The 25205-nt window shown below is 43.3% G+C and overlaps 1 protein-coding gene across 2 annotated transcripts; it reads right to left on the bottom strand.

The window, feature by feature from the left end:
* Positions 1 to 201: 201 nt before the first annotated feature.
* Positions 202 to 25205, bottom strand: LOC144115844 (tRNA methyltransferase 10 homolog A-like). 2 transcript variants are annotated; one of them, XM_077650349.1, is made up of 7 exons: positions 24803 to 25205; positions 21900 to 22062; positions 20012 to 20083; positions 14364 to 14435; positions 8416 to 8562; positions 7731 to 7836; positions 202 to 481 (listed from the first exon to the last, which is right to left on the bottom strand). In XM_077650349.1, exons 1-7 carry the CDS (start codon positions 25036 to 25038, stop codon positions 327 to 329), a joined length of 951 nt encoding a protein of 316 aa, XP_077506475.1. In that variant the 5' UTR covers positions 25039 to 25205; the 3' UTR covers positions 202 to 326. The 2 variants fall into 2 exon arrangements, with proteins under 2 accessions (XP_077506475.1, XP_077506474.1); XM_077650348.1 differs by lacking the exon at positions 202 to 481 and adding an exon at positions 688 to 1011 and having other exon boundaries at positions 24803 to 25171.

The raw sequence follows: 25205 nt of genomic DNA, 5'->3' as shown, positions 1-25205 counted from the left end.
TTGAACTGTATTACTTCTGTGAACAGGAGAAATAGAAACCTTCCAAAACCACTGCCCTTTACAGAAGTGTAGCACACTGTAACTGCCACAAGCGGTATATATGCAGTAAATATGCACAAAGCCTCACCTTGTTTTGTGACAATCACATAATTCATAAATCAACCTCTTGTACTTGTGATGCAAATGAAGACTGCTGTGCACTGCTGTATAGCACTTGCTGCTAGATGACATTTAATGAACACCATTCCACAAGTTAGTTCCCCTCTCTTCAGAGAGGAACTTCGTGCTGCTGTCTTCAAACTCCTTGACATCATCACCAAACTGTCTCACATGTCTTTCGACTCATCCCCGTCACTGTTATGTAAAGATGAAGATTCAGATTCATGGGCCAATGCCTTGGCACCCTTTCGCTGAGGGATGGCAGCCAACAAAGCCTCAGTCCAGGACTTTCCCTCAGTCACCTTGAGCAGGATTGCGAACACTACAAACAAACAACACATTACACCTAGGTTACAAACAAGAACCGTACAGCATGCAGTGTAGAAAAATGACAGCATTTTCCTGAGAGGAGTATAAACAATATATTTTTTGTTGTAAGTTTTCTTCTTTGGAATAGTGCATAATACATCAGTATACATGGATCATTACGTAGGATTTGCCTATGCCCAATAGATAAATAACCTATAATTGAATTTCTTCTCTTTGCCGTTTCAGCTTTGGTTTTAATAGTTGAATGGCTGCTATGACAAAGCTAACTTCAGAGATCATGCGAGGCATAAAAAAATCCTGACTGAACTGCTGCTTTGTTTTAACTCACTACATCCCTTAAACCAGCCTGCCTAGAGAAGCGGAATGACAACGAATGAAGAAGCAGATACAATATTGCTGTTTTTGTATGCCTCATGTGAATGCACTCAGGACGCGCTGTCAGCCAGGCAAAGTCCACTGCAGCACAGAAGGCCTCTCCCAGCGGTTTCCAATCAACTCCATCTTGCGCAATCTGCAACAACCCTGTTAAAGCAAACTTCCTCACCACACAACACAATCCAAGTCGCTGAAAGCTTTGACTAGGATCACATTCTCTTTGCGTCCACTCTGTCACTCACAGAGATGACTGTTAATCCATTTTGAACATTTTATGTCTTAACAGGTCCATTTTCTATTTCAGTTTCAAACTAGGCCATCATCAACTACCCGCTTTGTGATCAACGATGCTCTTTCGGGTCCTTATTGTTACACTTACAATTTTCCTTTCCGTTGCTCGCTGCAGTGTTTTGATTGTCCTTTCAAGCCTTTTGTTTAGGTGCTTCACTTTCACAGGTATTCACCTGTGAAAGTGAAGGAGACAAACAAAAGGCTTGATACATTGGCAGGATACATTGATCATGTACAGAATGCGTCAAAGCTCTTAAGCCACAGGGTCTGCTTTTGAGACGCAGTGGGGCATATACAACACCCCCTAACCTCGAAATCTCCGAGAGGGTAGGAGAAGTATTGTTCTCACCTCTGAGGACTTTGGTAGCTTCATAGGTGGCTTAAGTGCCAGAATATACTACTGAAAAGCACTCTGTAGGCTGGAAACTTTTGATGCATCTTGTACCTTCGTATGAAGAAATACTAGTAAGCTGCTGTTATATCATGAAGTGTAATAAGATGCACTCATACCCATTATTATTCTACTCCTTAATCCCTTCTGCTGGTTTGGATCTGCAGTGACCACTAGGCCGAGACAAGGGTATGCCCTCACTACTTTCAATATCTCGCTACCTATCATAGAACGCTGCTCCTTTGCTAGATTGCAGCACATTTGTCTTCTCAATATTAATATTTAAGCCCACCACTGTATTTTTATTGTTTAGATCCTCAATCAACTCCTGTAATTTGCCCCAAGTTAGTTAGCAAAACATCGTCATCACTAAACTGAAAGTTGCCGAGGAGTTCTTGGTCAACTCTTGCATCTAATTCTTCCATATCCAATGATGTAGTTACTTCCTGAAAACATACAAAACTATGGACAGACTGTGTATGGACCTACTGTGAAGAAATATGGTTATTGTGCAGATTCCACATATGTATTTTCCAACACACTCAGTATACTCCCTTACTTCTGTGGTTGTGCAATGCCTGCACGACTGATGATGTACTGAATCAAACTTTTTTTCCTGTAATCTATAGTGGCTAAATATAGAGGCTGATAATACAATTCTGTAAATTTCTCTATCACCTGACTGATGACATAAATGTGATAGTATATAGTCAAGTACCAATCTCAGAACAAGCCTGTAGCTTGGAATGTCTAACAGTGCTATAATTCTATTAGCCAATACCCTAGTAAATATCTTGCATTTAACGCAGGGTAAGCTAGAGGGTCCATAAATTCTGCAGTTTCTGCCGTATTTTTTTTTATGGACACTTGTATTATGTTAACATTCTTCAACACCTCACGATAGCTTAATTTTCCAGCACCATCGCGGTGGCTCAGTGGTTATAGTGTTCGGCTGCTTACTTGAAAGATGCAGGTTCGATCCCGACCGTGGTGGTCACATTTCAATGGCTGCAATGTCAGTGCGCATTAAAGAACTCCGGGTGGTCAAAATTATCGGGGGCCGTCCGCTACAGCCTCTCTCATAGCTTGAGTTGCTTTGGGACGTTAAACCCCATAAACCACAGACCAAACCATTTTTCAGCACATCTGTGGTCACTTCATCAGCCCCTGCCATTTTTCCACTCTACACAACTTGTAAAGGTTTCTTTACTTGTAATTCCTTAACTGGAATTCACATTTATTTAATAACATTGCTTTTACGAACTGTACCCTGGCTGGTGTGGCCAATGTACCAATCAGTACAGAATCACTCTATCTCATCTATCTTACCTAAATCAATGATGGCACTGACATCTTTATCTATTTCTATGCACAGTCAGCATCAAATGAAATGCAAACAAGATAATGACAATAGATACAGCAAAATGAGAAGATTTTAGCTGAAGGAAAGTGAATACTAGTTTACCTAATTTTCACTTCGACGGTGCACAGACCGTCGCATGGATGTGTTAAACCAACGTATGCATTTCTTATGCACAACCTAATAGTTTTGTGCTCTTGTGTTCAAACTTCATCTGATGCTGATGATGCATCTTGTCTATACCAACACCTAGTGTCTTCTTCACTGCTATCAGGATTTCCTCCACGCTTCTGTTTCCTCTAATGTCTCCATGTTACGCATCTGAACAATTCTCGCTATCTAACTACTGATGAAATTAATCATTGGGGCCCAAAATTTTCACGTTGTCATGTTTTTTTAATAAGCCTCACTGTTTGCTAAGAGAGCTTGCTAGTATTTTGCGCAGTTCTCCATCACTTCTCTGGCAAGGTTGCCTTGCATAGTCTGCACACTGCATATGTCTTGCTGGGCTTAAAAAGGGTACCCATTTCTTTGATAAGGTCTTTGATGCATAGTCTCTACTCCATGTCTGTGTTCCTCAGTGAAGAAAAACTAGCTATTTAACAAACTAAAGAGTGCACTGCTGCACATGGCAATACCTCCTTACTCCTACTAATATGTTTACCTTCAACGTAAAACTCTTTTCTTACTCACTTTTAAAATCTACACCCATAATAGCCGTTGCGATGCTCTGGTTATGCTACTTCACAACTCTATACATATTTGCACGATACTAAGAGTGACACAGTATGACAGCTTCCATTTTTGTGTTTGTATTGAGGCTCCTCCATGTCCACTTCCCTTTCTTGCATTCACACAAGAAGACACTCGCAGTTTATATTACTTCTTGCGCAAATTCTGCACACGAATTTTGTTCGTTTAGATTATACAAAATTTCGGATAGGAATTTTTTCGCGACCCTGCAAGATTCGTATCGCCGAGATTCTACTGTAGTGCTCCAAATTATCCCCTAAATAAACCCAAGAAAAACCAAATGACATAACTGTTCTTTCAAAAACTTGATTTGTACAGTCTGCGTCACCCTTGTGTAGAGTGCTCGGGAGGTGCACTTCCCTGCAAACAAATCCAGAATTTGTCGCAGGCTCTCGGGTCCAGAGGGGCAACAAATTTGCGCGGAACTAGTGCCAGATTGACTCTCAAACAAAGTGGACATGAGCACTTCGCCAAGAAACCAGGGGCTGCTCTCCGATTTCAGTTTTTGTTACCAGGTACGCACTGCTCTATTGCTCTACACAAGGACACGGACAGTACTCAATTTTCAACTAAAATACACTGCCCAATTAATTTTTCAGTTCTGAATTTAGAAAAAAAGTAAACATAAAAACAAAGGGCCCTAGACAGACAGTGTCTTCCTGCTTTGTAAAGGAACCCCTCATAAGAAAAAAGCACTGCAAAGGAACTCTTCGATGGTCTACTGTTGTTCACACAGTCCACTCTAACAGGATGTAAGTGCAAATATATACTGTTGTCAGCCTCAAATGAAGGAAAAAAAAAAGTCCTCACATCCCTTGATTCACTTCACATGTCACCTGTTTCAAGCTTCTGCAGGAACCAGTTGTGCAGCCGGCACTGGTGCTTTTGTAAACAGCACAAGTGCACACAGTAAATGGGTATCACATAGACATACCGTATTTACGCACATAATTTGTGCCCTCGCATAATTTGCGCACCCTTAACTTATCACCCAGGTTTACAAAAAACAAATTTTTACTCGCATAATTTACGCACCGCGCTGCGCTGGATTACCATCATGCACGCGGGCTCTACCCAGTAGCATTCGCCTATTCCGCGTGTTTGTTCGGAAGGCTTTTTGAATCTTCTGTGCACTGGGCGTTCATGGTGGCGTCAGGGGCCGCTGTTACAATCGCGGTGGCACCAGCGGCATCGCCACTCGGAACGGCCAGCAGCGATTCCAGGGAATATCGGCAGCTGATAGAAGAGCCAACACCGCTGTTTGTTTGGCTGATGCATGAGACTCGACTACTGGCTACGCTTTTCTTGGTGGCTCTGACGGCTTGTGTTTGGGTTGTTCGGTCGTGTCTTGCGATGGGATATCACAACTATACGGCAAGTTTCAAATTGCTTGTTAGCGCCTTATCACGGCGCGGAGCGGTGAATCCAGCGAGAATAACTGCGTGCGCACAAGTTTGCCCATAGACGACAATCGTTGTGTCGGGAAACTTGTGCGCACGTGGCTATTCTCGCTGGCTTCTCAGCTCCGCGCCATGATAAGGCGCCGACAAGCAGTTTGGTCGACGCTCGTGTGGTACTGTTAAAGAATTGTGTGGTGTGATAATTGATTTATTGATTCGCGGTTGCTTTCCCGGGCGAAGTTGCGAAAGCAAACTTACGGAAATCCGGAACTACCAAACAATTGGCTGGGCTGCAAGCGATGACGCTGTTTTATCGTCTTATTCAGCTCCGTGCATGCACCTTCATGCCATCCCGCAAGGGGGGGGGTGCGTGGACTTTCATTTAGAGTGAACTTTTTTCCGGGGGCCGGCCAGCGTAGGGTGCGGGTCGGGGTGCTGACGTATACACAGCAACATACTCTATACCTATATTGCGCGTTATGACCTTTGTGGAGTTCTTTAACTCGCGAGCGCGAAATCCCCGCGTAATTTGCGCACCCCCTTCTTAGAGCCCTAATTTCTGAATAAAAAGTGCGCAAATTATGCGTGTAAATACGGTAACTCCAGTTGATAACAGCACGTGCTGCATGAATATCCGGGCCTTATGCTGCCATGCCTCTGTACGTCACTGGAGAGCAGACACATCGTTTATTCTACTTTCTTTGTTACCAGCCATAATTTCTATACATTACCAACAAATCTTGTCTATTTGTGATGCACGCCTGCCTTATTACCTCCAGCACACTGCAGAGGAAGTGTGGTGCCGAGAGCGAATCCCGTGTAAACATGTTGGTGGGACAAATCAGAACAGCTCAATCAAGCAGCCATTGATAGCAGCAATCAACATGCAACAGTTGCTTTTTAGAGCACTTTGCATGGCGTCAGGGTCGTAATGGCAAAGAGCCACTCGCACTACAGTCCTACCCAGACCACAGTCTTGTGCACACTCAAACCTTACAGAATTTGCATTTCTGAAATACCAATTTCGCTAGCAGTTGCTAGCCAAATATAAATCAAAACACACAATTTTCCAGAGCAAAAGCTCACATGAGTTAGCATGTTGTGCCATATAATGTGCACATACCACTGCCCCCTTAGCACACTAGACAGGAGGAGTTTCTAGACCAACTGAGTGCTACTTATTTCAGACGAGCGCACAGACAGACATGACAGATTGGGCTCAACTACTTTTCTAGAAACAATACAACACCAACTAGCACCTCAATATGTTTTATTAAGCGTGAGGAGTGCTTCGTTGCTCTCTCAACAGGTGGCAGGTCTCATAGCAGGCCAGGGTGCATTTGAATTTACCGTATTTTGCACAAACTCAGCAAGCACAGGAGTGGGCACAGGAAACTGAATGAATCCAGCTTCCAAATTCAATAGTATATCCATGAAGTTTGTATCAAAGAAAGCCAGTAGTTACCCTTCCTTTCCTCAAAGCCATCGCTGTCTAGAACATTGTCAATGCCAACGAACACACTGAACGCCCACATCTTTCGCTTTGTATATCCTGGATTAGCTGAGCTAATCTACATATATTTTATTTGTATTTAAGAAACATAAGTAGCTATCGCTAGCCAACCCGTCGTCAGAGCCAACGTGAACGGCATTTCAATATTGATATATGCAAGAAGCCTGAGTGATGTGGCCAAGAAGCAATGGGATTACAAAGTTTAAAACTGCTTCACAGAAAGGAATGTGTAATTTGTGGGGTTTAATGTACCAAAGCGACAGATGGCCTACAAGGGATGTTGCAGCGAAAGGTTACGAATTAATTAGGCCACCCAGGGCTCATTAATGTGCAATGGCATTATACAGCACATGGGCGCCTTTTGCGTTTCATCTCGATCAAAATGCGGTTGCTATGACCAGAATTGAGCGTGGGTCCTCTGGCTTGGCTACTAAGCTGGAGGACCCGGGTTCAATCCCAGAAGGAGTTATGAAGTTGTAGATGACAGCCTATCTTTCCAATCACCCAATCTGCTTGGTGGTGCTTGGAATGGTTGCATCAATAATGAAAAGTACATGACTGGATCATGAACACTGCCACCCTGAAAAACTGTCTTAGCCAGCCAATCACCATAAGCTGGTAAACAAGCCCCACTCCCCTGAGAAGTCATTTAGGCCTTCTCGATAAAGTCATTGAGAAGACATTTAGGAAACCAAGAATCAAACCCACAAGAACACGACAGTATGATGATTATGGATTTTTATGGCACAAGGGCATCTATGGCCAAAGAGCGCCATGGAACAAGGTATTTTTTCGATTACTCAAGGTGGGGTCAAAGACCCATTTTCCAAGAACTTCACTCCTGACAAGCCGAGCACCAGGCCAGGGGAAAGATTGTACCCACTGTATCACCGGTGGGTACCCGGCGGCACTGCAGATCGAACCCCGCACCTCCCGCTTGCGAGGCGGATGCTCAACCACTCGGCCACCGCTGCGGTCCCACAGTATGAGAACAGCCCAGCTACTGTGACACTACAACAGCAGTCTCCTGACCACACTTTTGAGCATGCACATCAGTATTATTGCACAAACTTCACCCTATAAAAGCCAGCATCATCATGGCTTTTCTGGCACCCAGCAGCCAGCCTCAAAAAGAGACTCCACAGGACTCCAACTTACCCTGGTCAATTGTCAACACCTGGCGGGTCTTCATGACAAGACAGTTTCCGATGGGCAGTCGAGCATGTTTCACGCCCTGTTCCTCCGCCAGCCTGTGGCACAAGCCCTGAATGGTAAAAGACAAAACCTTTTTTTTCTGCCAATTCAACAGTGGTAAATGGGACACAACACCAAGAGCAATTTCTAGAGAGGAGGAAGTATCTTTCAGAGTACTTTTGATTACAGAAATTTCTAATGAAACTAATTCGCAGGCAAAGGGAGGAGTGCACAACTCAGATTTTGGAGAAAGTGAAAGCACTGTAACTCAAAATAATAATAAGAAGAAAAACAAAAGCCAGTGAACCAAATTCGGATCCTCAGTGGAACCAATCATGCTTTGGTAAAAGTTCTTGGTCATTACGCAAACTACCATGCACACTGCAAGAGAAGCTGAGCCGAACATGAGTGCCTGATGCACAACCTCTGCACTCTGCACAGAGTGCACAAGCTGGGTACATGCTGTAGGAACATTCGTTTTTTCCATTGAGGCACTTCGCCCCTTTTATCAAGAGTTACCTTTTCTGTGCTCTGCATTAAGCTGCACCTGAAAACATCATTCAGCACCAAGGCTGGCTGGCCCCAGAAATGTTGCATGTTTGAAAAGTGGCACCACAATGAGGAAAAAGCACAGTGGCAAGTCAAAAACCTTGCTGTGGTTGTGGTCGACAAGGCCTCCAATGATGTATGCCTTGCCTTCCTCCAGTTCCTGGAGTTCATTCTCCGACTCACTCGACAGGTAGACCACATTTTCCTTGCCAAAGCAGCTTAGATGATCAGCATCCGATGTGTGCACCTGCAAAAAATGCCATAACCAGTAACAATGAAACATACAGTCTCGCACCAAGAAGCAATGTTATGAGTACTTTGTGGCAAAAGACTGCACAAAACGTGGATAGGCCAGCCAGAAGTCTCTTTAGTGCTCCCCTCTTTTTTTCTGAGAACACAGAGTACAAATTTTACAGTGCTGTCCGACAGGACCCCTAGCAATGCTCCCATGCACAGTCAAATTTAGAGCATAGGTGCTTCTGAATTTTTGCATGTACTTTCAAAATAGCAACAAATATATCAAGCATGTGAACATGCAATGGTGGTCAAATAAGGTGAAACCCCCAAGGTGGAGTAAATTTACTCCACCTTGGGTATTTCCCCTAAACATTTGACCAAGACTGTTCCCACTTCCAAGTTATTGATCAATCCGCTCTCGCCCTACCACAAGCTAGCCGTCCTGGTTAGCACAGTTCGTAGAGCGACAGCTCCGGTGAAGCAGTGGTCCCAGGATTTGAACCCCGGACAAAGACGAATTTTTCTTTAACTACTAAGTTTCTGTGGAAGCTGCATAGCTTTCCTTTGTAGCCGTATAGCTGCACTTGGGTAGATGCCAATGAGCAATTTGCTTCCTGAAAACACAATCAGGAATGAGCGTTCACAGCACACTGTCTTGATGCCATGCTTCCCAAGGGAGACAGGTGATATCAAATACGAGTTGGTGCCAGTATTATCACCAATTCTCCCAAGACCTTAAAACAATAAGAAAAACGAAGTGCATGGAATGTCACCCAAAATAGAGAGCTAGGAAAGAAAAAAGAAAAATCAAAGCGCAAAGAATTTTTTTCTACTCTGCTATGTGTACAAATCAACATACATACGTACAGAACCGAAATATGCTCAAAATTAACACTGATGATGCAGAAGCATATCTCATTTGTAAACATTTCTTCAGAACAACAGGAAATACTAATTGCTTTCCTCCTGACTTACTGCATCAGAAAAAAAAAAACAACAACAAGAAACTCCATAAGAAGCAAAGCCTGAATCAATTGTAACAGTAGGAAAGTGTATATCCAGTGGAACCTCACTGATACATTCTCGGTTCGTATGACTTCGCATTTCATATGTCTAAAATTGTAAGTAATAAAAAGTTCGTAAAGTTATTGCTTTCATTCCTGGATAATGGAATTTCCAGGCATGTATGATCATAAATTCATCAGATTCTGGACATATGATGTGTTTAGCGACACCAGAAGGAGCGCTAACATAGCAGCAAAGTTAAGCCTGGGGGCACGCGATATCAGCAGAAGCGCAGCAGAATGTAAGGGTGGCTTTCGCAGTGAATAATCACAACAGGGCAAAGCACAAAAAGAAAAATGCGATTCGACGCGTGACCGTACAAGCGGATCGAGCCAGGGGGCACGCTACACAAAGAGCAGAGGTGCAGTGGCAGTAAGCTGTCAGGGTGGCCTCCCCGCAGTGCAGTACTGCGATGAGGCGAATCGTCAGATAGTGACAACAATGCGTTAATGAGCGGGCCAGGCAGGGCAAGCGTTGAAGCACTTGGCAATTTTGCTACAGCCCGGCAAATCCTGTGGTTGGCGATGGTACCCCTCAACTCTACCTGGTGCCGTCACCAGACACAAACCGAAGTGCAGCAGCAGTCAGCTGCTAGAATGGTTTCTCAGCAAACCATAAGTGCAATGGGGTGAAACATTAAAAAATAATGGCAGTGTAAACAGACAAGTCCCAGTAACTTTTGCCCTTGCCGGCCTGGATATGCCGCGAAGTTTATTTCACACTAAGGACAATGAAAATGCCAAGAGAAGTCTGAAAGCACTAGAAATGCTTTTCAGACCTTGCACCAACAAGCACTGACCGGGCCCTTTTAGTAAGTAAAAGTGTCAACAATTGCCTTTCTTCTTCATTCTTCCCACATTTTTAAAAACCTTAGTGTTTTGGATGATATGTTTTTTTCAGATAACACACTTTTTCCCCCATTTCTAAAAAGGCATGTCAACTAGGTTTACTGTAGTGCATCTCTTTGTCCTTGATATATGTATGAAGGAGGTGTCCCTATAGTGTATTCAGGCTCCTTGCTCCCTTGTTTTCTGAAAGTGATTCCTTTTAATGTACAAAAGAAGCTGCTTGTGACATTATCATATAAAAAAAAACACGCCGCTTCTAATGAACCATTTCTTCCCGGCCATCCTCAGAAAGGGCTGCTTTATCAAGTCTACAAGGAAGGTGCTGAGCTGTTACTACACTGATGCAGCTTAAATACAAAGAAGTGCTCATACCAGGTCATCCGAAAAGATCAGCTTTCTAGTGAAAAGCATCAAAGTGCAACTTTTTGCTGGTATGGCAGAAATGCAACCTGTCCAAGGCGTTAGTACAATTTGCCTCCAGTGCGTCCGCTATCTTGGAGGCGTCAGGTGTTTGAGCTTACCAACAGAACCAATAGCTACGGTCACAGTCACCAGCAAAGATGCTCAGCATGACAATACCCACAAGGCTGTTGATTAGCCGCACTATTATTTTGATCAATGAAATACCCTCTGAAGACTCCACAAACAATACAATAAAGTCGTTCCCAAACTATGAGGCTGATCTCCAGAGTAATCCGTATTTTTTACTGGCTAAATGCTGTCATCCATTCAGTGCTACATGAAACAGCGGACTTTTTTGGCTTTTTATCAGCAAGCAAACAATAAAAAATCTCCAATGTGAACAGCACAGTATGTAAATGTTTTTACTGCCACATCAGCATTGTAGATGCTTTAACAAATAACACTGCTGTGCTACGGTGTTTCAAGAATTCAAACTCACACTCAGCTTCATGCAGTTTCCCAACAAATGTCACTCACCACAAAAAGTTGGTATGTGCCATATTTAGCACACCATGTATTTGTTTACACAGCTATAGTCAAAAAGCCACACAACAAAATCCTCGCCTATGGCAACCCAGACAACAACTAATCTGCCAGTTAAGGGGGATTGCAATTTTCAGCAAAAACTTTCATTTCTTGATGCATTTACATGAAATTTTTTGAGCATATTAGAAATAATTTTATGGCTACTGTAACAAAGTTTGACTTTATATCTACAGAAAATTGGTTTCTAATAAATATTTTTCCTCTGAATCTTGAGAAAAGGCTGCAGAGTTAGGAAAATTTGGCAGAAGACTGGTTCAACATTCACTGAGTTCATACTGGCGTGCTACATGTCAAGGTATCCTTAGAAATTTTTTTTCGAAAAGCACAAATTTTGGTTCCCAATTTTTGTGATGTAGTGTCCATCAACATATCTGGAGTGAGAAAAAAATTTCGTACAAAAGCTTAAAATTCACAAATTTCAAAAACAAAGAATGTCTTGACCTGTACTACTGTCCCAGGAGTGCAACCAAATAAGCGGGGGTTAAAACAGATGGAACAGTCATGACGAAATCTGCTCCACAATGTGAGTATCTAGGCAGAAGACCGTAATGGAGAAAAACGCTCATTGTTCAAGCCTTTCCCACAATGCACAGCAATAATTCATGGCACACTTTCTTCACTTCCCAGTTAATTCCAGCAATGAAACTTCAGAAGAGCATAAAAAACGAGGCATACAAGTGGATACAACAATTATTAAAAAATCTATTTTTTTGGCAACTTTTGGGATTTCAATGTCGCGTCCTCCCTTCAAAGCATAACCCCCTTGAGCACGACGTGCATACTGAGCTCACAAAAATTAGGTATACCTCATAAGGGATCGCTACTTCAGCACTATGGTACACTTTTATTAATTCTGTAACCATAGGTTACTTGTCAAGCAGGCAGAATGTGATATCCATGGGGCACAGTCAGAATAAACAAGCAAAACTGCCACCTGCAGGCACAATGCATCCACTCCCAGCCTACAAGTTTCTAATGGCTTACGTGAACCTGGACCACACTCCTTCATCTTTAGCAAGCAGGTGAACAAGGAAGTTTTCAGTCAGAAAATGTCACAGTGACGATGACGCCATCTATGTCAGAAAGAACCCCTTGTAAACCTACTGGTGTAAAACGGAAAGCTTGAGCATAGCTGACAGCGGTAATGCAATTCAGTGAAAAGTTGTTTTAGAGCCTAGGGGGTTCATCACTTAATAGCAAATTAGTACTGCATTAGTAGTGTATGTGGCTCTTAAGAGTGTGACCGGGGCAAGCTGAAAATGAAGAAAATGTGGCTGAAAGTAAATGCTAACCTTAAAACAATCGAGACCAATATCCACAAAGTTGCTTCAAGGTACACTACTGGCATCCCGTCAACGTGAAACTTAATGCGTATAAAACACTCGTAAGACCGACCTTAGAATACGCGGATCTTATTTGGAGCCCACACCAAAAATATTTGATAGGCAAGCTGGAACGTATTCAAAACCTAGCAGTACGCTTCATATACTCAAATTTTTCTAGACATTCTAGCGTATCTAACCTACTTCACAAAGCAGATCTTCACACCTTAGCACAGCGCAGAATAACATCAAGGCTTAAATTTCTGTACTTACTTTATTACGGTCATTTGAACATCTCAAGAGAAACATACCTCCAGGAACCATTCCGTCACTCTTCAAGAAATAACCATGAAAAAGCACTTCATCAACCCATAAGCCACATTAATGCTCATAAATATTCTTTACTCCCATCGGCTATTTTTTGCTGGAATAAACTACCACCGGCTGCTGTAAACTGCAACTCAATCGAATCATTCATAGAGCATGTTAACAGAGTTGAAACACTGTCAGTACCACCGTGATGAACCTATGTCGCCCAATTTCCATTTGTATTTTCTTTGCAATTACATATGTTTCCTTTTCAACCCGCTAGTTTCTTCTCCTGGCTTTGACGTCATTAGTACCCTGTGCCACTATAGCGATGAAATGTTATTTTTGTACCCTTGTACTTTACGTATTCCCTTTGTTTTATATTCCCTCCTTGTAACCACTCCTGCATGGGCCCGAGAAGGGCCTGCAGTATCTGTAAATAAAAAAGTGCAGACTTGCAGCATTGTGTCCATACACCATACACGGGTATTGCAGTGGAACATGTTCTTGCGCAAGTTGGTGCATAGCTTGAGTAGATGAAGCGCATGAAAGACAGAACACAGGCAAAGAATGACACGAGACAGGCACCTTGCAAGACGCCCGTCTCGTGTTATACTTTGTAGGTGTGCTGTCTTTTGTGCACTTCATCTACTCAAGCCATACATGGGATTAGACCGGAAGCATACGGCTGTTGAAAAGAGCTGCAACTCTTATTCCGATGCACTAACTGTGAAGAAAATCACACTCGTTTTCCTGGTAAGCAAAACTCCCAGATTGTTCACCATCCTGCGGGTGAACAATTGACAGCAGTGATGCAGACCCTGACGGACGAAGACCTCAAGAGACCATTATTGAATCATGTGCTCCCCAGCCCACATGGCCCTGAAGGGCCACGTAGTATGATTCTTAAGACACATGCCATAGCTTATCACCATGACATAAAGTGAAGGTCCCAAAAAAAGTCTCTACAACATGATGAGCACAGAAAGACTCGCAGCACTCGAAAGAAAGACTCACAGAAAGGCTCGCAACACAGTGGCACCTTCAGCTACAGCTAATGGTGCCACTGTGAAGCACCACCAGCTGCAGCTGTTTGCTTGGTGACTGCTTCTAGGGTGCTCCTTGCAGGCATTTCACAAAAACTTGTTGTAACTGCCTCTGCTGCAGTATGTAGGTCGCAGCTCAAACTGCTAATTGCAATACCATCATATTTCATTCCGCAAAAAAAAAAAAAAATTAAGGGTGCTATGGCAACTTACATCCCACTTGTCGAAGCCATGCATGTAGGAAGAAATGTTTTTGAATGAGCCAGCCATGCCAGTCAGGTACAGCTTGAGGGAAAAAGAAAGGGAACAGTAATATTTAAGACACAATTCTTGTGGCACCAAACAACAAACCATGAGGGAGGTGCAGAAAAAATAAAGAATGCAATACAGGTCGTGCTGACAAAGGTATAGGCGAAAACACACGTGGCACTTCGTAGTGCAAAGGCAAAACAGAAGGCTCATCAAGCTGTACTGTAATGTTTAGTACTAAAGCCTTTTTGGAATGAAGGATTCAATACAAAGTTTGAGTACGGAAAGGCCTGCACCCTACCTTCAATACTGCCCAAATGCAGCCATTTGGGCATACTTTTAAGACAAGCACACTAACGCAGTTTTCCGCTATCGCAGTGTACATCATTTTGCACATAATTTTTGTTTACTTTCCCCTTCTCCTAGTATGATACACGATTTCTACATTGTGTGGAAGAGGCATCTACACTTTTGCAAAAAATATTTAAGCCACAGGCTTTGCTGCTGGGCCACTCAGTAGCACTCTTGAACCACCGCTATAACTCCCAAGCTGTGGTAGGGTGAGGATGGTACGAGGCATGTCTGGAAAGTAAGAATACACTGCATGCCACCCGGTAATTACAAAGGTAGTCTAGCGATGGGAACACTGTCATACATTTTGAACCTTAAGCTTACCTCTCCCCTCCACTTTACAGTTCCCCAACAGCGTACGGTTTAGTAGCACACTTTACAAATTATCTGTGCTAATCCAGACTTTTGCCAAATGCAGGGTACAATCCATGATAAACCTTAAAAGGACTATGCAATGAATAAAACGTCGCTTGTAAATGTTTTCAATGCTTAGAAATGATGCTAAGAAGCACTCACACCAAGTATGAGTCTTCAGAATTGAGCTGGAAATTTATTATGAATTCTTAAAAATCGTGTTTTTCAAAATTCGCGGGCCGATTGGTGTGCTCGTAGTGACCGATTTTGAAACTAAAATTGTGAAAAAAAGACGTCACTGCACCCATGACGTCGCCAGGCCACCACACGCTCTCATTCGCTGGAGCCACGGCAGCCACGACGTCACAGGCACACTTCCGGTAGCCGTGAAAATCGTCTGCTCGTGCCGCCGCGCGACCCTCTCAGGCAAGCGCGAGCCAGGGCATTGCCTCCGCGCATATGGTTTCAATTTTCCTCTGCCGCCTCCTTCTGTCAGGAGTTCCGGAGCCACTCGCAGTGGCTCGCCGAGCCGCTACTGTCGTCGCCAGCGTTCAGCCGGTACCGCCGTACTGGTACGGCGTTCACGCCGGTACGGCGTGAACACATAGGGCTCGATGCCCATCGCGGCCGTAAGAGCGAGCAGTCGCGCCTCAAGGTCCGGGGCCATTATTGCTAACTACAACAGACGACAAGCAACGAAACCCGACGCGCGCCGCAATAACGCCGCCGCCGCTGCTGCTGGGGTGCTATGTGCTACAACCGGAAGTTGCAAAAGGAACGTCAGCGGATGACGTTTTCATGGGCGGGGCCCAGTCCCAGAGCTGTTTTCTTTATTTTTGTCTGGTGCCCCACGTGTACGAGTTGAGGGGGGGGAGGAGGAGCGTAATTTTTAATCGTCTATATCTTCGTTGTTATTGATGCTAGCTTAAAAATTCTTGCGTTGGGGTGATGAGTGATGAAATGCCCATCTCTCGTCTGCTTTACATAATCTCAATTAATTTATTGCATAGTCCCTTTAATGCACACTAGAGGTGGGCCACAAGCAGCCATTCACAGACTGACCTGTGCTGTTTAGGATGATGTTAAGAATCGACAGAATATGGTGAAGAGGTGTCATGAATTCTTGGAAGGCAGAGCCGATGTTTACGAGGAAAAAATGAGTGGGAGCCCGTCTGTGGTCACTGATGAAGTTCTTTGCAAAATCGAAGATGGAATTTGTTTGAATAGGTGGGTGACAATGAGGCATATCCCATGAGGCATATCCCATGAACTTGAACTTCACGCCTCTAGGCACAATAATTAATTCTGTTGCATAATGAGAAACCTTGAAACAGTTACGGCAGTGCATTTAAAGTAAACAGAAGGGACTGCTGACATGTGGCATACGCTTGCTTCATGATAGCCCCTGGGCCTATACCGTGCACACCACCACCTCGCCTCTGGCAAGATTCAAAGTGGAAGATTTTGGAGCATGCTCTGCATAGCCCGGACCAGGCGCCCGGTGATTTTCATTCGTTTCTTCATCTGAAGAAACGCCTTGCTGGAAAACGAGTTCACAAGAGTAGTCATGGCATAGTACACAGTAGGTGGGAGACTTCTATGACCACGGAATCCAAAAGCTGATTCCCAAGATAAACAATTGTTTGGATAATGGCAGCAAATGTGTGGAAAAATGAGGAAATGCAGAATAACTATACTGCAGAGTTAAAAGTTTTGGGGAGTAAATATTTCCCCACAGCCATGCCGGCCTTGTATCTTTACTTTCTAGGCGTAATCCCTCATCCTTGAGGGATTTGGAGCACTGTTGACACGAAGCGATCCACCCTGCATAGCTCTAAAATAAATTTGGTAGCCTGTATATTTTTCACAAAACTTGTTAATGCCCTGTGCCACCAATAAGACCTATCAGTCCTGGAATATGAACAGGCAGACCTAAAGCCTAGGCTTGAATATTGAGTCTACAGACTACAGTGACGACTGCAGAGGTTCCGTAAAAATGCAAAACCTGCTGAACAACACATGAAACGTCCTGAAATTAAATTTTGGAATTAAACAGGATGCACTTTCAACAGGATACACAATAGTAACTAGACCCTAAGAAAAGTACTACTGTGGAGAAAGATGAGCTTCCAAAAAACCTAAAAATATGTAATGCAACCAGGTGAGAAGAGGGTTCATTACGTAAATAAACTAAGAAGGCAAGTCTTTGAAACCAAGAAAAGCAACATGAAATTTCGAATGAATGCATTTTTAATTGCAAAAGTGAAATCATGCTGTTACCTGTTTACACCGAAGATGAGGCGACAGAAGGTGGAACAAAAACACAGCACAAAAGAAGACTACTTTCATGCTAAAAAAAGATTATGTATTTGTTGTACCACCTGTACAGGGCCTGTCTAAATACAAGTATTTTGCAAGTTGAACCTTCTGTCAAGTACACCAAGCATCATAACTATGACGTGAATCATGGTACGTTTGGCAGTTCACAATGCAAGGACACAATATATTCACATCATCTATGTGTGGTATCACCCTGAAACTAGCTGCCATGTTTAAGGAGCACTAATTTCATTCCAAAAGACTAATTGAATCAAATGTTATGTATATCATTGTGGTCAACACATCTGTACAGGTCCTTTTGAATCAGTCTTCTGATGTACCAAAGAATGCAACTCAAAATGACCAAGATAGAGCCCAGGAATATTTAGGAACCTTATTTGGCCAGCCTGGAAAATGCTCGACGAGTCTTCCAAGTAAAGTTTGGTGCGAATATAAGGCCTGCAGGCTCACAACAGTGTTCGGGAGAGCTCCGCAAACTGGATTTGGTTCACAACGAGGGAACAACGACTATTAATCTCCACCTGGGTGTAGCCATATGGTCACAGAGGAAAGGTCTACAGCTTTCTCAGTTCTTCATATATACCTGAAAAACCTGCCCAGGTCTTGAGGCCCAGGACCAAGACAAATTTTTTAACTGCGAGGAGTGAAGAAGCTGTACTATAGCCTTTCAATGCAGCCGTATGACTGTGCTTGGGTGGGTTGCGGTAGTAAAAATACTTCTATGCCAACCAGGCTGTGCTTTCGCTCCAAACTTTGCTTGGAGGGCTCTTTGAATTTTTTCAGGGCTTTCAGGTGACTAAACGCCTGGTTTTTCAGAGAAAGCCCACCACTAATATTTAAAAATAGGCATTTTGAGGTATAAAGATGGCTTCTACGGTATATATACTAGTGTCGGCAGACATCAGAACACAGGTGAATCATGTTAATTAAGTTCTGAGAGTTAACATTTAACTATTACAGTTAGGCACCTGGCTGCAACTAGAGAATGTTAGCGATATACCATATCAGTTCTCAGAATTTCAAAAACATGATTACCTTTGGTGTTGTGGCCCAACAAATTTTGGCCACCTCCTGCCCCTTTCAAAAAGTGCGTGTCTTTAACACACACAAAGCAACGCCCACCAGTACACATAACTCTGTGTACTGGTGTGTGGTGCAGACTGCGGACTGGTGCAGTGGCAAGAATCTCAGTCTGGGCGAGAGAGAGAGGCTCATGTGACATGTGCCACGGAGCAAGACATTAGCTTTGTTGTCCATAGTATACTACCAATAAAATCTGGTTCCTCTTCTATCCTGATGAAAATCCAGTTTGCTAAATCTGTCAGGTTTTAAAAGTACTGGGGCTCCAGCTACTGGTAAGGTCACAACCCCCATCCCCACCTTAAATTAGCCTGCTGTTGCAATTAAAATTTCAAACAAGATGTTGCCAAACTACTGTCAGCCACAATCCTTAAATTGGTTGGTTCCTATTTTTATTACTTTATAGTAGCACACTGTTTTTACAGGACAAGCTGAAAAAGTACAGCAATCGTGACATCGTGGCTAAAGATGCAGAGCCCATGTCAGAACAATGTCATAATTCTTTAACGGGCCCTGAATTACCATTTGAGCATGGTAAACTAGCAGATTCAGGGGGAAAAGCATGAGGCTACGACATGCTCTACGTAGAATGAAATGCTCAGAAACAAAGCACCGCGTAGGCACTATTTTCTTTCAGTGGGTTTTCTGTCTAATTCATGCTGCCACAGAGCAGCAGCCATGTGACACGAATGTTTGTTCCTATGTATGGTGGATGGCACCTGTCTTGCCATGTGCGGTTTAGGAAAATTTATTTTGGTACAATATCATCAAGGCCACTTATTTCCCTCATTTTATACCTTCCTGCAGCAGCCGCCACTGTGCTGACGCTTCTTGCCTTGCTCCTTCGTGCTTTGTGCTGCACAGGTCTGTGCCCGTTTGCCCTTTTCTCGCTTCCCTACTTCTTATGGCTCTTTCACTGCCTTTTTCTTCTTTCTCTTCGGACTGAGCTGCGTTCTTTCAGCATTCGTAGAAACCCCCTCTCGCCAGTGCGTGACATGCGCTTCACCTCGTGGGTCATCGAGAAGCTGGCATTCCCTCACAGTTCATGAGCTTGGTGGGTGAGCTCGCTGTGGGTCATCTCAAAGAACAGTGAAAAGGATTTGCGCTATATTCCTAGTTTGGTTCCAAATATTTCCTGTGAGCACATTGCTGCCAGCGTCACATCATTTCATGTGCTAGCTTGCTTGTGGAAATGAGGGAACAAGCATGGCAAGGCATCAGCAGAACTCCGTTACTTTATTCTACCTTTCAAGCGAATTCAGATGATTCAATTAATCGCATTCCCATCATTCGACACATCTTTGCTACTGATGTCCACAAACAAAATGTCACCAAAAAGGAAAATGGTGCTGCACACTTCTCTGCGAAAAATGCTCAAACCCACAACCACGACATTTTGTTGCGGCCAATGGAGAGGAGTTTTAGGGCCCTTTTAAAGCAAGGTAAATTGTAACTACGATAAAGTGATACTGAGATGGCAATGTTACCTGGACGGGAGCTGGAGACCTTCGGTTAAGCGAGTAGCAGCGCTGGATCTGCTTGCGACACTTCACCTTCTCCTGCAGTTAGAGCAGAGTTTCCAATTAGGCTTCCGCAAATTAAATTCAAGGCATTTTTGAGCCTCACTCTCGAACTGAAGGTTCTTTCAGCCAGTTGCTTGTTCATGTAGCCAGGTCACTTGCACCCCTATAGAAGAACAGACACCTAATTTTTGGGTGTGTGTTTTCTTCTTTGTAATGATGCGCAAGGCATTACTATACATGGATTACCATGTGGTATTCACCTATGACCGATAAATAATAATTTACAATCGAATTTCTCTCTCATGATGTTGCGGTATCGGTTTCGACAGCCGAACGGCAGCTGTGACATAAAAGTGGTGTTTGGGTCATGCGAGGCATGAAAAAACTTCTATATATTCACTGCTTCATTGTTTTAATTTATGACAACGCTAAATCCAGCCTGACTCAACAGCGAATGAAGAAGCAGCGGTTATATTTCAATTTTTGCATGACTCAAATGACCTTAACGCAACTTTGACATCACAAAGCAGCTGAAACCAAAGGCAAACATCATGAGAGAAAAATTAGATTATAAATTATTAAGCGGCTGTTGCCGAATACTGCGTGGTGGTCCGTGTACAGTGATGTCCTACATATTACTCCAAATACGAAAGCATACCACCAAAATTAGGTGTCTATACTCTCTCAATTCTATTCCAAACACACCCCAGAAGTGAGTAGTCAGGATAGCAATGAAAATAATGTAAGACAAAGCGACAGAGGCAAAGAAACTGACAGGATGAGCACTCACTTTAGTGAAAGTTAGCAGTCATTCTGTTCATTTCTTTGTCTCCATCTCTTTGCGCTATTTTCACTGCTGTCATGTCTTACGAACAAGCCCAAATTTTTACTCTCCTGGAAGTGAGCAGTCAAAATGAATAAATGACATGTTACTCTCAATACAACAAAGCAGAATTCACAGTGCCAGTACATTGCCAAATGAGGAGGGGTGAGCGGCATCTAAAATCACAACCATAATCAGAGTGTGATACTGCCAGTGGCAAAGTACACTAAACTAGGTAAATATGCTCACGATAAAGTTTAACAAGCTGTTGGTTCACAGCCTAACAATGATGATCATTGAGCATGATGTGTAACTCCACTTAGAAAGTATTCCTGAAGCCAAATCATGGCAGATACTATGGTTGGTTAAATAAAAAATGGGGTCGAGTTGCCCACTTTGGGGGGAGAAGGTCACATAACTTTAGTAACGTCGAACGTTGGACCAGCTGGTAATGATTCATCATGAAACAGTGTGCACAAAAAGGACAAAACACAAAAGTAGAGAACTTAGTGTTTCATCCTTTTTGTGTGTGCTGTTTCACAATGAGTCATGTAACTTAGGTCATGAACTCCAGATGGAAGATGGAGGACAACTCCATCCAAATTTTGTTCTCAGTAAAAATTGATTCTCTGGCTCTTTCTGACTATGTTGACATTTGTACGGCAGCAAAAGACGTGTTTATTACCGAGAAAATTGGATTTAATACCCCCCCCCCCCCCAGTCGATTCAAATTCATGATGTTCTTACCAAAAAGGACGGATTATTTTGCAGTGAATGGCAGTGTAACTTACCCTCTCGTATCCACACCAAATATTGGCATCAACGCGTGCAACTGACTTGCAAAACTGGCTCGTGGTGGCGGCACCTGCATTTCCTTTTTTGGTCTTTTCTAGCTTACAAAAGCTGTCTTTGGTGGGAGTGGTCTCTGTCTTTAGACTGCCATAGTCTATTGATGCAGGCCAACTTCAATTTGTCCTCAGTGTCCCTTTAAAAGGAACTCCTGTACTGGTGATTGTAGGTTTACACTACCTTGTCAGTCATGTGACCATCTAAAGAGAGGTCAATGGCCACCCTAATCCTGCAAGAGGATTCCTCCATCTTGGTAAACTTGGGCCTCTTGTATGATGCAGCTTCCCCATTCGCACCCTTGCATTCCTCGCGTTTGCGCTTCTTCTTTTCTTTTTCCAGGGCTCTGCAAGGAAAAGGTAGGACCATATCCCAGCAGTCCAAAGCAAAAACTCTCAGGTTAGATGGCCTCGAGCAATACATTTATGTGAGCATTGGAAGCTTTACATCCTCACAACAGTTAGTAGCAGCCAAATCTGTTAACGAACACACTCATCCTCACAAAGGTCTCAAACAAGGCACTAAGATGACAATGCTTCTATGTGAAACACACATCCACCAATAGTACAGTCAACTTTCATTTCATTAACTTCATAAGGCTGGACATTTTTGCGTGACTTTTTAATTATATTTTAATTAATGTCTAAGAACTGAATAAATTTGATCCAAGACTAAACTGCATTTTCAAAAATCGCAAAGAAAGAGAAGATGTTGTTACCTTCACAATCACTGACAAAATGCTTTTAAATACTTCACAGCACTACACCATGGATGCAACATTTCACCCGCTCTTCACATCATTTAGCTTCCAGAATAGACCGACACAGATTCTGTTGGTGCATCTTAATTCAGCTTCGCCTATAACAGCCAGCCCCCTATTTAGGGAGTGAGTTTTATACTTTATTTAATGAGACAAGTTTTTAAAGGTTAAAAAGACAGGTGAGGATTCACAACTAGTTGACAGCGGCGGGTAGGTTCGCGTTAATTTTCTGGTAATGACACTGGTGAGTGCCAACTTTCCTTGAGATTCTGCCAGGTCTTTTGGGCAGATGAAGATTGTCTAAAAGGGCAGATAGGTTGCTGCTCATTGAAGGTGTTGGCTTTGTATATTAAGAGTTCCTTCTTGGCGGCTTTGGAAAGCAGAAGTCTATCTTGAAGTGACCATGGATCTGAACAAGTTGAGGAAGCTGGACATAGTGCTGATCGGCGAGGACTTGGGACTGAATGTGGGGAACATTTACAGGAAGCTACATCTAATCCAAGCAATTATAGATTGGCAATTTACTGGCACCACAATCTAAGATTGCAGTGCGGATGATGATTGGAGCAGATGATGACGGGAGAGTGTAGGTGTGGACGATGATGGGTGTGGATGATGATGGGCTTTCTAAATGTTGAAACCTCATTCAGGAGAGGCAAACAAAAGAAGAAGGAATGAGCAGATTTTGAATGCAGAGAGGCTGAGGAACGAGAGTGTCTTAAGTGCAAAAGAGGAATTCGAGCGTTGCAGATGCAAAGAGGAGTTTCAGATACAGAGCAAACACCAAAGAAAAAAGGAAAGGTTGCAGCCTTTAGTAGAACCTTCTGGCGTGCGATCTGTATTTCCCACTCCTGCCTAAGGCCTCAAATGAAGGCTGGCAGTATCTTCGAAATAAATAAATAAATAAATATAGAAAAGGCGAGATAAACCAAAGGTCAGGAAGCCAGCAATCGGGGATCTTTAGTAGAGGCTGAATCTAGTAGATGTGCTGCGAAAACAGGCACACAAGGGCAAGGATGCAGCAGCTTCAGATCACCACGAGCTCCATCTGGTTGGAATGCGCCATGAGGACATCAAGGTAGATGAATATGCACCACCTATGGCTTAAAACGTTGCCAAATAACATCTGACAATAGCATATATCTTTGTAGTTATACTGGTTGTTCTATTTCCAAATTTTAGACGTGTCTGTTAATGCTTAAATGCCAAACTTGTCCATACCAATTACCTAGCCCAACTTTTATTAATATTTATCACCAGTTGCTTTTATAAGTGGAAACTCTGTTCTCAGGACACTACTTTGGCATTTTGATGAAGGTTATTTAATAATGTACTGGAAAGATAGTGGACCAAACAAAACAATACAATTTTTTAGAACTCACTGAAAGTGCGAGCTACCAACAGTTCAACACTCACAAGCCAACTGCACGATCTGGTGCAAAAATTCTCAGACCAGTGCACCCTAGCCAACAGCAAGGTTGCACATGTCTTGGCAAAACAACAGCATTAATTTGCACATGCTTGTGTATGAGTAATCACTGCGTTGTGAAACAGTCAGCCCCATGCCTATCCTGGTCATGGCTGCTTTGCTCTTCGGGAACTTCCATGACCGATGGTTCTGAAGACTGTCCTTTGAATTGAGTGTACAGTAGCAACTAACCAGATGCTGCCCACTGGTGATGGGACTGGCTTTCCTCATCCTGCCTGAAGTACCATGTCTGAAGTATTGAACCAACTGGCCCGACAACACGTTCTACTGGGTACCATATTGTTCTCTGCAACCAAGAAGACATGAACGGGTGCTACCATGAACTTTGCCCCCATTATTATGGAAAGACCTGTGCCTGTGCACGCCTATACCCAGCACAAATGAACAGAAGCAGTTTCAACTGTATGCTCAATGCTTGTTCATAACCTCAAGAGTAGCGATAAATGATACAAAAGGGTCAGTAGAGTGGCTAGTGAGCACAGGCAGACCAAAACACTACGAATAACATTTTCAGCTGTCTGGTGATCAAATAAATGGCCAAACCGTTTAGCAAGCAAACTGCAGAAGATTCCTGAAAAAGGCTGTCTTCCCTCCTGCATTCAACTGGAGACGCGTGAGAATTTTAAATAATAGGATTGATGAACCTGGGCAGACTGTCTGCATTTGGCAGTTGTCAACAATAACAGAACTCCTAGCGACTCAGGTTCATTCTAACGCTGCAGAACACGCCACAGTATGAGACGCAGTAAGTGCAATATGACGATCCTGAACGCTCAAACACAACTCAACTCCGTGTTTGCAGCGCCACAGCACTTGAACATATCAGAGCCCCTTTACCTTCTCTCTGGCCTCCGCTTGAGCCACTGAATTCTTCGCAGGACTCGCTTCCGATACCGTTTCGAGACCGTGGAATGCGGGTCGTTTAGCACAGCCTCCAGTTCGACGATTGTCATCATGTTGAACTCCTTTTTCGGCGAATTACTATCCACCCCGTTCTCGATGGCACTCGACTCAACTTCGCAATTAACAGAGTCGTTCACAGGGGTTGCGTGTTCATCCATCCTCGTTTCCATCGCTGCTACTGGTCAGCAGCAACTTCACTTCTTTGTTCTGAAGTCAGTAATGAACATGAAACAACATACCACAAGAAAAAACAACAAAAAAACTTGCGAATAACACGCGCTGTTCTAGAACAGCGCGCGCCGCGCTCACGAACGCCCGCACACGTGCGCCATACAGG

The sequence above is a fragment of the Amblyomma americanum genome, chromosome 1 (assembly GCF_052857255.1).
Source record: "Amblyomma americanum isolate KBUSLIRL-KWMA chromosome 1, ASM5285725v1, whole genome shotgun sequence".
NCBI classification, from domain to species: Eukaryota; Metazoa; Arthropoda; class Arachnida; order Ixodida; family Ixodidae; genus Amblyomma; species Amblyomma americanum.
This window is presented reverse-complemented; position numbering and strand designations above follow the sequence as displayed.